The 15,246-nt window shown below is 32.3% G+C and overlaps 1 protein-coding gene across 1 annotated transcript in view; it reads right to left on the reverse strand.

The window, feature by feature from the left end:
• LOC145255562 (dynein axonemal heavy chain 6-like) overlaps positions 1–15,246 on the reverse strand; it is a 277,781-nt gene that overhangs the window by 224,132 nt on the left and 38,403 nt on the right. Inside the window, exons 13-14 of the mRNA XM_080114017.1 lie at positions 6,470–6,557; positions 776–1,026 (exon numbers count right to left, since the gene is read on the reverse strand). Of these exons, the coding sequence (XP_079970143.1) occupies positions 776–1,026; positions 6,470–6,557 (339 nt within the window). The remainder of the gene's footprint in view (positions 1–775; positions 1,027–6,469; positions 6,558–15,246) is intronic.

Below are 15,246 nucleotides of genomic sequence, written 5' to 3' on the forward strand. Positions count from 1 at the left end.
TAACAATGCGATTACTTCCCCCTCCTCCTCCCCGTTCACTCGGAGACAAATAAAGAATCCATGCCAGAAAATCGGCGTTATGTTTTTGCCAGATCTTCTTTTCCAGCATCGACCAGTGACGGAAAGAATCACATCTCCAAAGAGAAGACCAAGATAAAAGAAACAGAAAAAAAGTATGGTGTCTTTATCGCAATATATATATATATACTACACACATTAGAGGTGACACAACCACATCAATAGACATACATAGCCAAACGATCACGGCTGTACACGCACACGGGCATAAATAGATGCGTAATATTAATAATAATATGAGTCACGCATTATTATTATTAATAATAAAAGATACACCGATTAATAATGCTAAAAATAATGATAATGAGACATAAGCAAACAGACAGAAAATCCCCCCCACCGAAATATAACAGCGAGAGACTTTTAATTACATGACAGACGAGATAAACTAAGAGACTTTTAAAACGAGAGGCAATGCGTTATTTTGGGAGAACCGTGAATAAATGCATTTCATCTCCACTGAAACGCGGAATTCCTTTCCTTTTTGTTTTCCTTCACGAATGTCTCAGACAACAACGTGTTGGGTCCGAGTGTTAAAAGGCAATGACAACGTTGAAGAAAAATAACGACTGCAATACAATATGATGATGATGATGATGATGATGATGATGATGATGATGAGGAGGAGGAGGAGGAGGAGGAGGAGGAGGAGGAGGAGGAGGAGGAGGATGAAGACAGTTTAACTTTACCGACTCACCTCGTCCATTGAAAATCACTGACGCTTGTAATTCGACTGTTGATAAGAGATGAGGCGATATCTCTATTGTGGACACTAATGGTCAACAAGGCTTCGATACTCATACTCCGGTGACTGGACATTGTGGTTGAGGCTAGTCTGGCCTGGATGGTCAATGACTCTACGATATCGTCTAAGACTGCCGAAAGGGCTGGCAAGGGATGCGTGTGACCGAATGCTGAGAGGACGCTTCGGCTGAAGATGATCTGTGACTGTAGAAAAAGAATGAATCAGATGTGACGTGCGGAAAAGGGCGTGGCAGACAGCAATTAGTAATTATCGAATTTACAAGGATCGTTTCAAAAGTAAAAACTCTTATTTCTTTATTCAAAAAAATTAAAGAGCTACGAAGACGGTAATAGTACCATTTAAACGAGCAATATTTTTTGCTTCAGGATTTATTTTCCTACATAGTTCCCACCATTCTCAATGCGCTTTTGCCAGCGGTGAATGATGGCTGTGTACGGTATCCAGAATGTGCTTGTCATACGAGTGCCATTCCAAAAGTGAAGTCTCTTGTTTTTTTTAACCCAATAAGTTCAAAAGCTATGAAGACGAGAGTAGTACCATTAAAATGAACGGCTTTTTGTACTCTAGAATTTATTTTTCTACAGAGTCACCATTAATCTCAAAGCTCATTAGGACTTTTGCCAGGAATTCAATGACGCATATCTACTTGCTATCATGACGATTAGATGATGCAGAATATAAAATCGACGGGACAGAACTTGAATATATATATATATATATATATATATATATATATAATTGTACAGGAGGTCAAAAAAACATTGGTACCGTCGGTTCAAGTCTAACATAAGGGGGACCAGTTAATGGTAAATAATGTTAGGCTCTCGTCAGCCATGTTGCTTGAAACCGGCGGCACCAATGTGTTTCTGACCTTCTGTACAATTTTAAATAAATATTAAGCTCTTATATTGAAAATATTTCTTTGTAATCGAGCACTTTGTTGGAATTCTTTCCCATAAAACAGTAAACAATAAACAAAAAATAGCTTACTGGAGTGCCATCAGCTATATTCGAAACCGAAACCAAAACTTACGAAGAATTCTTGATAAAATTATTTACTACAAGAAATGGAAGTCCATAACAATTAAACGACAGATATTTTTATTTATTATATTTAAAAAATATTTTTCTTTCAGTTCGCAGATCTTTTTATGTCTTATATTTTAAAATATTTTACTTTCAATAATAACCCATTTTGTAAAAATCAATTGAAGGATATTTTTATTTATTATATTTTTTAAATATTTTTCACTTTCAGTTTAATGTTTTCTGTAAAAAATCAGTTTACGAATATTTTTATGTCTTATATTTTAAAATATTTTACCTTCAGTATTACTTATTTCTCTAAAAATCAGTTTACATATATTTATTATGGCCTTCGTCAGGTGGTAACCGCGACAGATAGGAACTTCGAATCTCCTAACTGCATTCACTGCAATTATTGCCTTCCGTAGTTGTTGTCGTCTCACCACGTTTTGGCAAAGTAAGCCTCTGGCCGGTTTTGGGTAGGATTGAAACCGCTATCTTCAGACAATTCTCACCTGGAAGAGTAGACATTCAACGTCTCTATCAACTTCGCCACGGGCCCCAAAGGGTGATCAAGGTTGGATTTTTTTATCTTATAAATCCATGTTTATTTATTATCTGATCTTCCATGGTCGGGTCCGTACCAAATGGCATATATATTATTTAATTAGAATTCATTATTGAGATGAATATTATTTATTAATTTTATTTATTGCGGACTATTATTCTCATCTTTTCTTAGTTGTTTCACGTCGTTTCGGCCAACTATTCCTCTGGCCTCTAAACCTCTATGGTTCCAGGTGAGAATTATAGAGGTTTACTTGGCCAAAACGTGGTCAGACGACAACAACTACGGAAGTCAGTAATTACAGTGAATGCAGTTAGGAGATTCGAAGTTCCTATGCCGTCGCGGTTACCACCTGACGAAGACCAGAGGAATAGTTGGCCGAAACATCATAAAACAACAACTAAGAAAGATGAGGATAATAGCCCACAATAAATAAAATGAATAAATAATACTCATCTCAATAATGAATTCCAATTAAAATTATAATATTTTACTTTTATTAATAATAATTTTTGTCAAATTTTATTATCAATAATTTTTGCTATATTTAAAAATATATTACTTTAAGTATTAATTATTTCATTAAAAATCATTTCATGGATAATTTTATTTATTCTACTGTACAAATATTTTATAAATTATTTTTTTGAAAATTAGTCCTGGATATTTTTATTTATTATATTGTAAAACATATTTTACTTTCAGTGTTAATTATTTTATCAAAAATCGATTCACAGATATTTTTATTTATTATATTTAAAAATATTTTACTTTAAGTATTAATTATTTCATTAAAAATCAATTCACGGGTATTTTTATTTATTATATTTAAAAATATTTTGTTTTAAGTATTAATTATTTCATTAAAAATCAATTCACGGGTATTTTTATTTATTATATTTAAAAAAAAATATTTTACTTTAATTATTTATCAATTCTGTAAAAATAAATTTTATTCATTATAATCAAAAATATTTTATTTTTATTATTAATTATTTCTATTAATATCAGTTTCCTAGCATTTCTGTCCATTTTATTTAGAAATATTTTATTGTAAGTATTAGTTATTTCATTCAAAATCACTTTACTGATATTTTTATTTATTATATTTCAAAATATTTTACTTTCAGCATTAATTATTTCTGTAAAAATCAGTTCACGGATATTTTTATTTATTATATTGAAAATTTTTAGCTACTAGTATAAATTACACTGATCAACAGCAGATTTGGTGTCTCAGTTTTGTAAGCTGATTTTGGACAATTTTGATGTGCTGAATCCAAAAATAACACTCTTTTTGCTGGGTCAGGTCGACATTTTAAGCTATCGTTAATTTTCTATTTTTTTAACTTTTAAATACCCGAGAAAGGTACAACAGAAGTATTAACCATTTACCGTTTAAAGTTCTATTACCTGAACAAATTTAAATTTTTTAGCACTAGCAATACAAAGAAGAAAGCATTTGAATAAACAATTTTTTATTAAATTTTAATTAGGGAGTCTAAGTTTTGCGATTATTATGCGATACTTAAAGATAACATAAGACTTTATTTGGCCCATACGGGAATTCAATGGTAAAACTTGTTATTAAAACACACCAACATATGAAAGCAGACGAGAAGGTAAGTCTTACGTATTGGTTCTGTGTGTTTCAGAGTCAAATTATTTCATTACTGTGCGATTAAAACTGTTCGCAGGACATAAATATAATTGTGCCGAATTTTTTTTGATACGGACTTTAAATTTCATGGAGACAACGTACACAAATTTAATTCTTAATTTTTTTTCAGGTATACAATGGCGACTCGAAGAATGTGTGTAAATAAGCCAGATGTTTTTTGCTATGTTTGTGGTGAATACACACTTGCACCAAATCGCAATACTGTCACCACCTTTATCAAGCGCGTTTACTATGCATATTTTAAATCAGTTCACGGGTATATTTTTTTATTATATTTCAAAATATTTTCCTTTCAGCATTAATTATTTCTGTAAAAATCAGTTCACGGACATATTTTTGTTATCATATTAAAAAATATTTTGCTTCTAGTATAAATTATTTCCGTATAAATCAGATCACGGATATTTTTATTTACCATATATAAAAAATATTTTACTTGTAGTATTACTTATTTGTTTCAAAAATGTGAGTTTACGTATTTATTATATTTAATCAGTTTACGGTTATTTTTATGTTTTTACCTACATTCAACTTAAGTAACACCGTTTACAGTTAAAGTTTTTTAAAAGTGTATGTCGTTTGGATCGGTAAATTGCCAAACATTAATAATTTTTTTTGCAGGGGAAAGGGTCAACTGCACCATGTTTTTTTTTTTTTTACATGGGGGTCACCACTTATCAAGGCCCGAAGGCCACTCAGGGATAACGGTTATTGCGTGTACAGTAATCAATGAGATAGTATTCTAGTAATCATTAGTATTGGGGGTTTTGATAGAGTGTCTTACTTAAGGTGGCGGTTTGTCAGGAGTTTGTTTATGTTGGACTTGAAGACGTCCAATTTGTAGCACAGATAAAGAGTGGTGAAAATTATTGACAGTAGTTTCAGCCAAACAAGTGTTTCTCATGAAAGATTGGCGAGGGGGGACGAGGGATTGGAGCTCAGACGAGCACCTGCCATGGAAATAGCGATGAAACAAAGACAGGCTTGCAACGTCTCTTCTGTGGGAGAGAGGCTGCAGTGAAGAGAAAAGGGCATCCTCCACTAAGCCACGAAGTCTATTTTGTACTCTGTCAAGGCATGATAGGCTTTTTTTAGCAGCTCCTGCCCAGATGTGGCAGCAGTACTCCATCCTTGGACGTACTTGGCTTTTATAAAGATAGAGAATTGCATCAGTAGTGAGATATCTTCTGGAGCAGTAGAAGAATCCCACCATTTTCCCAGCGTCCCTGGCAACAGATTTGATGTACGTGTTCCATTGGTACATGTTTCGTTGAGGAGAGGAGAAGACAATTCCAATGTTATGTATTATATAAACGAGTAATTAATGACATACAAGTTTTACTTTCAATAGAGAGGAATGGGCTAGGCATAGTTGAAATAGGGTGGGAGGTGAGGGATATGGCAGAAGAGAGACAATTTCGTTTTTTTTTCTTTTTTTGCCCTGAGCTAAACGAAGTAACATTGCTTATCTCTATATAAAGTTGTGTATGTGTATGTGTTTGTATATCTGTATGTACAGGATTCACCGCTAAAATAATTAACCGATCATTATGAATTTAGAAACACACTTGCTAAGCGTGAGTAGGTTTAATGTGAGCTATATTCTATTTTATTTAGTTTTATACACAAGAGAAAAGGAGTTGGAAGTTCAAAATAGACTTCAAAGCCATAGTATGAGAATGTCCTTTTCTTTTCCCTGCAACCTCTTGCCCACGGAAGAGACGTTGCGAGCCTGTTACTGCTTTATCGTTATTTTCATGGCAAGTGCTCGTCTGAGCTCCAATCTATGCCCCCCACCTCACCTGATTTTCATGAAAAACATTCGTCTATCTGAAACCACTATCAATAATTTGCCCCACTCTTTATTTGTGCCTAAACATAAATGTAGACTCCATGAACAAAGCTTCTTTCTTAGAACTGCACACCTGTGGAACTCTGTTCCGTTTTCCTGCTTTCCAATTGACTACAATATGCTCGTCTTCAAGTCCAATGTAAACAAGTTCTTGATGAGCCGTCCCCTTAAGTAATCCAATTTACCAAATCCTCACTACTAACAATTGCTATGATATTTTTCCCATTGACTACCGCACACTCATTAACCCTTATCCTCGAGTTGCTCCCGAGCCTTGATTAGTGGCGACTCCTTTGTATAAAAGAAGCCTTTTGTGAAAATTCAGTCATTTTGGATTTTTGTAAGAATTGGCTCTATGATTATAAATACAAAATCTGCATGAAATAAAATATATTTAAACGAATTTTCTGACCGAGCAACGCCGAGCATCCTGCTAATAAGAAATAAAATGATTGGAGGGTGACATTATTTTTTCATGAATTAAAAATAAAAACTTACCACAGTCAAAATCACTTGTCCTGGATATTTTGGTAACCAGTCGACTAAAGGAACATGACTATATTCTTTGAGACCCAACTGTAAACTCCTGAAAATAAAACAACATAGAAATTATATTTGTTGGCTCAGAATAATCCCTTGACCCATGTTCAAGTTATCTCCCTTTAATTATTATTTTTTTCTGCTTTCTGTCTTTGGGCTTCTATCTAGTATTGTTTATAGCAACGCTGACATGTTTCCCATCAGAAGTCCTCATCACGGGTCACATCTATTGTTCCATGAATATATTCAAACATGGTTTATTTCTACTGGTGGCACTTCTGCATTACACGGCCGGCGCCATTGTTGGGGGGGGGCGATAACTCGAATTTATTCTTGGTTAAATAACACGGCAGACAAATAACAAATATAATTGTAAAAATATTTATTGAAAAGTCTGTGTAAGAAAATATAATTTTAATAAAACAATTTTTTAATTAAAGCAACGTTGGATTTTTCCCATAAACATTTTTTTAATTTAAGTAAAATTGGATTTTTTTTGGAATAATTTAATAATTTAAATAAAACATTTTTTTTAATTAAAGTAAAATTGTCACTCTAACAAAATATAGTTTTAACTCTTTTGTGGCACTTGTTGAAGGGTCAACAAAATTATATATATATATATATATATATATATATATATATATATATATATATATATATATATATATATAGTTTTAATTTTTTAATTAATAAACAAATTGAATGGAATGAAATGAATAAACTGTGTCGACTTATTGTCACTGTTCTTTGACTGAGAAGCACCACCTGGCAACAGTTTAGTGAAACGCATCCCCCCCCCAAAAAAAAGTGGTGCCGTCCTGATAATGCAGAAGTTCCTTACTGGTTACTGTTACCGTCTGTAGATATCATTAAATCAAAGAGATTGCTTTCTATAACATGCAAACAGGAGAGACCTTGAATGCAAGGGTTTGTCAGGACAGCCTGTCATGAGGATATTGTTCCCTACAACTGACTAAATATTAAAAGAGTATTTTTGCACTCCTACTATATATGACGTAACTTCCGTTCATGACGTCCTTTCCGTTCATGACGTCACTTCCGAGTAACGAGGACTGGTTGACAGAGGGTATGGTCGTCACCTAGTCCAGTAGTCGCACAAAGATATTGCTCGATTGACCTTTTTCATGTATTTTCATAAATTCCTATTTATTTAAGAGTTGCTGTGTTCTTCCTTGCCCATTATTCAAATACTAACATCACAACAGTATGGCTAACTAACATTGGCTTTTGCAAGTTAATGTGTTGCTACACAGTCATTAGCATGTTTCGGTCAGCTAGGTATTAGTAACTAGAGATCTCTTGAGGCGATACAGCTTATATGGAAGCAAATTTTGCAATCCTTTCTCGCCTGAAGAGGTTTCTGGTTACTAATGATTAGCTGACCGAAACATGCTCATCACTGTGTAGCAACATATTACCGCTTATTTAAAATCAAATAAAGTGTATATATATATATATATATACATATAAATATTATATATACATATATATATACCCATATATATTACGCATACGTATATATATATTATACATAAATAAAATATATATATATATATATATATATATATATATATATATATATATATATATATATATATATATTGTAGACACTTCTGCACTACTGTCACAGGAGAACTTTTTTTTTGTTTTAGTTTGCAGAAGGGAAGACAATTAAAAAATTAACCAACATTTTTCTAAATTTAAATTATTAATGTTTTATTTCATGTTATTGTATTGCTGCTAATTATATTTTAATTCTATGAATGTTCGGATAACTAATGTCGTATTAGTGTTGTTGACGTTTGTTGAGATTTGAAAAACTTTAGGGAATTCTTGAATTATCTCCCCTTCTGATATGCGCTTTTCAAACTGAAACCAAAAAAGTTTTCTTATGACAGTAGTGCACGAGGCAGACAGGAAATTGCCGTGCTGATTTCGAGAGAAACGTACCGACCCCATTCGTGTGACGGAAATAAATAAAAATCATGATGAAATTATGTTCTAGAATTGCTAATGGCACTATTACTTCCTAGTTATGTAGTGGAATTATTTCCGAATTATGAAAGGAAATGGAATGTCGTTATCGGAATTACAGAATGAAAACAAGAGTACCATTGCCAGAGGATACACCAGCCTCCCGCAAATATAATTTAAGAAAAACAAAATTTATTAAACTCTTAAAAAAGCGATGACGATAGTACAGAAGTATATATATATATATATATATATATATATATATATATATATATATATATATATATATATATATAGTCTTGGAAGTTTTTTTAACCTTTAAAACTATATAAAAAAAACTTATTTCATTTTTTATCATTCGTTAGAAAACTATTTAGTCAGTAAGTCATTTAATCACCTGCAATCGATGCAATCAACTTGCTCTCTCGAATTCACTATAATACTAATGTTAATTTAAGGGGTCATCAGTTGTTTACTATGAAACACTGTTTCGGGGATTTAAAAACAAAACAGTATATTAAATCATGGTTCCCCAGAAGTATTGATCAAACACCACCTCCCTTTATCTTAAGAAGAAAAAATGTTACAGATATTAGATCTAGTTTCCTATTCTTAATTAATTTGGCTAGCCTATTCATGTTATAAAAATGAATTTCTTACCTGTGAGATTCATCTGTTTCCAAATTCAAAATGGATATATTTTTTAATTTACCAGTCTTGTATTTATAAGATTAGGATTAATCTATCACCCTCTACTATGATTAGTACTTTTATATATATATATATATATATATATATATATATATATATATATATATATATATATAAGTTTAGTGGTTAAAGTTAACTTCTGAAAATCAAAATATAGACACATATATTTGAGTTAAGAATTTACTGTTTGACAAAAGGAATATATTGAAGGGGGGTATGTTAATTTCCTTAATCCATGAATTTTCAGTAATGGCTCATACCATCAAAGGAAATGAAATGCTGTTAGCAATATGTTCAGCTGTGAATAGACACGTATTTTTCTTTTCAGCACAATTATTGAAAAACATAATCAACTCACCAACGAATACGGCCGCTCCGTATACCCTTCGGAAAATCAGTTTGGAGCAACCATGCATTCTTGTTATAGGGAATTACTGCCTTCTCCCCTGGACCAATATTCTGCCTACATGGCAATAATACCCCGGAAGACATCGTACTCTTTCCGATAATGGACTGCCCAGGTTGTATGAAACTCCTTTTCATATAATTATTTTCCTATAATTATTATTCACCACCCAAAAATCTTTTTCCAATATTTGTGCTGAAAAGAAAAATACGTGTCTATTCACAGCTGAACATTTTGCTAACCGCATTTCATTTCCTCTGATGATATGAGACATTATTGAAAATCCATGGATTAAGGAAATTAACATAACCCCCTTCTATATATTCCTTTTGTCAAACAATAAATTCTTAACTTGAATATATGTGTCTATATTTTGATTTCCAGAATTTAACTTTAACTACTAAACTTATATAATGCTCTATTCTTAAATATTGAGCTTCTCCTTTTTGGCTAGGATCACCCTGAAAGTATTACCTCAAGTAATATCTATCAGGATATTTCACCTGGTTTTTAATCTGTGTCTTATCTCGCTTATATGTATATATATATATATATATATATATATATATATATATATATATATATATATATATATATATATTTATAGTAATTTATAAAATATATATGGCGATTAAGCTACACTGAATATTCCGCGTTTCATCCACTCTAGGACTATGCGCATAAGCCTGAAGAGTCCTAGAGTGGATGAAACGCGGAATATTCAGTGTAGCTTAATCGCCATATATATTTTATAAATTACTAACTAGCTCTACCTACGTATTGAGCACTTTGGAAGTAAATACTTAAAGTTTACGCATAAATCTATACTTTCGTATATTAATTTTATGTGAGTAAATTAAGTAGTTATGTATATATATATATATATATATATATATATATATATATATATATATAATTTAAAGGGGGTTAGAACAGTAGTCTAAAGAGCAGATTGTATTTTAATGTGATAGTAAACTTACTAATTTAATTAAAATACAAGAAGAAAAAATTGCTCGTTGTAATGCGAACAATTAAAAGATACATCTGCCTTACTTAAAAAATGCTAGGTTTATTTATGGTGCTTTTTATATATAAAAAAAAACACCCAATACTTTTGTGTATGAGGAGACTTTGTTTAAAAAAAAACTATATGTAAAAAATTATTGTCCATGACTTAATGGCTATTTCAATGAAAACATCGTTTCCGAAACGATCGTACAAATTATTGACTTTGTTGTGTTCTTTCTTATGAATAGATTTTTAATTTTTAATTTTAAATTGTCAATCACATTACTAAATATATATATATATATATATATATATATATAATATAAAACTGAACGTGTGTGTGTGTGTGTGTGTGTGTGTGTGTGTGTGTGTGTGCGTGTGTGTGTGTGTGTGTGTGACTGGTCACGAATAGGCTCCTATATGGTTGATTATTTTAAAAAACTGATTACATATAATGATAGAAGATGTATCGAGGATCAGGAATGGGTATGTTTGATCTCGCAGAATAGTGGTTCATAAAAATTGTGGGGTCTGCGTTCGCGCCTGGCCCCCAAAGTATGGAAATAAAGAATGAAAAAAAAAGTTTACAAGGGTTTTTGATATAGATGTACATAAAAATACTTTGATAAGTATGTTTCAACTTAAATAGGGATAGTATAATAAAATTGTGGGGTCTGCATTCGCGCCTGTACTCCATGGAAATATGGCAAAAACTTTAACAAAGACTTTTCATATCTATTTGCGTAAGTATACTTTGATCATTATGTTTCAGTTTGAAGAAATATGGTATAATACAATTATTGGGTGTTCGTTCGCGCCTGACCTCCATAGAATATAAATATGTCAGAAAGTTTAACAAGGTTTTTTTAAAGGGGTGAGGGTCCACAATTACACCTTAACTTTAATCTTAATTCACGTTAGCTTTTATTTATTTTTTTGAGTTGAATCATATTGTGTCGAATAAATTCACCTCATAAATTCACGTTCTTATTAAAGTGAAAGCCAAAAAAAAAAGTCGGAACTTTAGACAATTCTCGACACAAATTTTGCATAACTTTGTTTTTTTCCTTCTCCACTTGCACGTGGCACTCTTTCGAAAATAGATAAAAAGATAAATAATAAAAAATAAGAACGCTACTTGTTATCGTGTCAAAAGAAGAAAAAATCCTGCTCACGTAATTACGTGTCTTTTTAAAAACATTTACGTAACCTTTTTATTTTTATTTATATATCTGTTTAAGCTTTTTTGTGTCAGTGTACTAGAAGGAATTCAGTTGATTACAAGCCTTTCTGCATGTTCTTTACATTACAATAGTACAACCCTGAATCCGACAGCGTAATACTACACCGTTCAATACTTTAAAACTGAAACGAAGCTGCTCTGCTTGAAAAGGGCGCCATTTTCTTCTTATTCATATTTGTATCGATTCTTTGCTTTAAAAAACTAAAGTAATTACGTGTTTACTTTTTTAATATCCCATTTTGCTGTTTCGGATTATTTTACTAAAGTAAGTAAAGCCTCATTATTTTTCAAAACTGTTTTTGTTTCTTTGTTTTTCGATATTTCGTCGATATTATTTGTTTAGCAGAAAAGCCAACAAACGACTACCCGAAAAAATAAATATACAAGAAATAAAGGTTACCATAGTCAATAAAAGTTCAGTTCATGTTTTTTCTTTGTTTTGGAATAGTTTTTAATGCTCTTTACTTGAAATAATTTCAGCGAACCGAGATTAAACGAAATTTGAGGCGATAACTACTTAAATGAATTTTTATATAAACTACACATGCCATAATCGAATATTCCTTAAGCACAAAATAACGGAAAACATTAAAATATGTTTATAAATATTCCTTATGTTGACGGAACTCTCTTAAATTGTTAACACAGAATGCTCAGGTGCCACTTCTTCAAACTGAAAACGGGTTCTCCATTTCAAAGTCACTGCCATTTTTATTTTTTTTTAAACCGGTTCGTGAATTAAAAAACAAAAAAATTTTTTACAAACTACTTAAAAATACAAACCAATGACCTTTTCTACCATAAAAGTAACTTTTATTGACTATGGTAACATTTATTTCTTGTATATTTATATTATTATATATATATATATATATATATATATAAGATTTTCACTTTGTAAGGAAACATAATTTTGTTGGTCACCCTTGGAATACAAATGGAAACGAAGTTGATATAAAAAAATATATTTTCGCGAAAATTATCTTTACTTTCATCATATTTTGCTTGCGGTAAAATTTTTGTGTATTAAAACCTATCTCTTTACAGCACCCCCCCCTTTTCATAACCTATCATACTTCCGTCAATCACAGTCCATTCTCTGTAGGCTGTTTTGGAACCCAGTCAACGATGAGTACTTCTGCTAGTACATATATATATATATATATATATATATATATATATATATATATATATATATATATATATATATATATCAAAATGTGTGCATGTGAGAATATTTCTCAACCTATATGCTCAACGAATTTTTGATCTCAAGACATAAAATTTCGTAGATAGGATATTCAAACATGTGGAAAACCTTTAAATCAGTTTTCATTCAAAAAAGGGGCTGCTAAGGAGTCAAAATTAGAAAATTGATACTGTGTAGCTTAATTGTCATATCTATTGTCAGAACTTACTAAGTCAGTCAATAAGTGTTCGTTTGTGTGCTATAGAAATCGATATGTTGACAGCACATTCAAATTTAAAAATTTCAATAAAAATTTATGTTCTACAGAATCTAAAAGCACCATTGAAACTTTTCTTTAATTTCATCTGGGATTACTAAGGTCAATTATTAGTTAGGTCCATGAAATATGAAATTGTTTTTTTTTTACTAGGAACAAAGTTTAGTATCTGTTCTGATACTGTGATAAAGTAGAGATGAGATTCAAACGATCACCAGAATGCAACTGGCTTAAATAGGTACTCTCTCTCTCTCTCTTTCTCTCTCTCTCTCTCTCTCTCTCTCTCTCTCTCTCTCTCTCTCTGTTTTTCTCGGATAACATTTCCTGTAAACTACCAAAAGCAAGTAAAATTTTCTCAGACTAAAAGTGCTCAGCTGAAGTAGCTCCAGTTCTCTTCAAACTCTACAACAAATGCCTTAATGAATCTTGCTTTCCGGGCTGTTGGAAAATTGCTTCTGTGGTACCAGTATTCAAGAATTCTGGCGAAAGAACTGACACATCAAATTATCGCCCCATTAGCTTCCTCCCACTTTTCGCCAAAATATTTGGGACCATAATTAACCATGCTCAAGTCCATCACTTTACAGATGCTAAACTTCTGACTGACAAACAATATGGATTTAGACAAGCCCGTTCCACAGCAGACACGGTATCACTGGTAGAATACTTAACATAATTAAATCCTTCTTAGATAAGAGAAAAATCCAGGTTGTCCTCGACGGTTATACATCTAACCAATATGATATAAATGGGGGAGTGCCTCGAGGGTCTATCATTCCTAATATTCATTAATGGCTTCTATTATTCCTAATATTCATTAATGACCTCCCCGACAAAATTGCCTCTGAGATGGGTATATATGCTGATGACACCACACTCTATAACAGGCATGACAGGAAAACAAATGAAAACATATCTAAAGAAATGGCAAAAACACTAGAGGATGACCTCCAATCTGTAGTGGAATGGGGACGAAAATGGATGGTCACATTCAATGCTGCCAAGACTAAACTGGTTTCCTTCAATTATTACAAGAAACCTTCTCTGCCACCAATAGCAATGGCCAGTGACTCTTTATCTGAGAATACATCTTTCAAACTACTTGGCCTAACGTTCACAGGAAACATGAGTTGAAACAATTACATTGAAAGCGTTGCCAGGGCCGCTGCGAAGAAGGTAGGTTCTCTACTACCATGCTAGAAAACTACTAACACCCGAAAGTATCCTGTACCTCTATAAGGCCACCATTCGCCCATGTATGGAGTATTACTGTCACATTTGGGCTGGTGCATCTGCTACTAGTCTCTCACTCCTAGACAAGGTTCAAAAGAGAGTCGCCAATCTGATAGGCCCTGAACTGGCATCTAAGCTTCAGCCTCTGTCCCATCGACAAAATATTGCATCCCTCTGCCTTTTCTACAAGTATTTTAATGGTGAATGGTCTGGTGAACTGCAGACACTTGTGCCCACACGATGTAGACACCTTCGACAAACCCGACAGGCAGCTAAATCCCATCCCCACATAGTAGAGATCCCTAGATGTAAAAGATCTTTCTACTCCAGTAGTTTCTTCCCCAGAACCGCTAGACTCTGGAATTCAATTTCAGGTCCCTGCTTCCCCAACTGTACTGACATGCAGAAGTTCAAGTGTAACGTGAACCGACATCTTGCTGCCCAAATCCCAACATAGTACCCCAGTAGTTGCTGCCCCTGATAGTAGCCCCCTACACCAAAGTGGCAATGTGCCTTGTTTGGGGTGAAAATGTAATTAAAAAAAAAATAAATAAAAAATCCATTGTTTTTTTCGGCCTATAGAATTATTCCTTCTCATTTCGAAGAACAAAGTTAGGGAGTTGGTGTAAAAATCGAAAATAAAATACAAGAAGACATCAAAGACTTAAAT

This window comes from Euprymna scolopes, chromosome 31 (genome assembly GCF_053919585.1).
Source record: "Euprymna scolopes isolate OS-2025 chromosome 31, ASM5391958v1, whole genome shotgun sequence".
In the NCBI taxonomy this organism is placed as follows: domain Eukaryota; kingdom Metazoa; phylum Mollusca; class Cephalopoda; order Sepiida; family Sepiolidae; genus Euprymna; species Euprymna scolopes.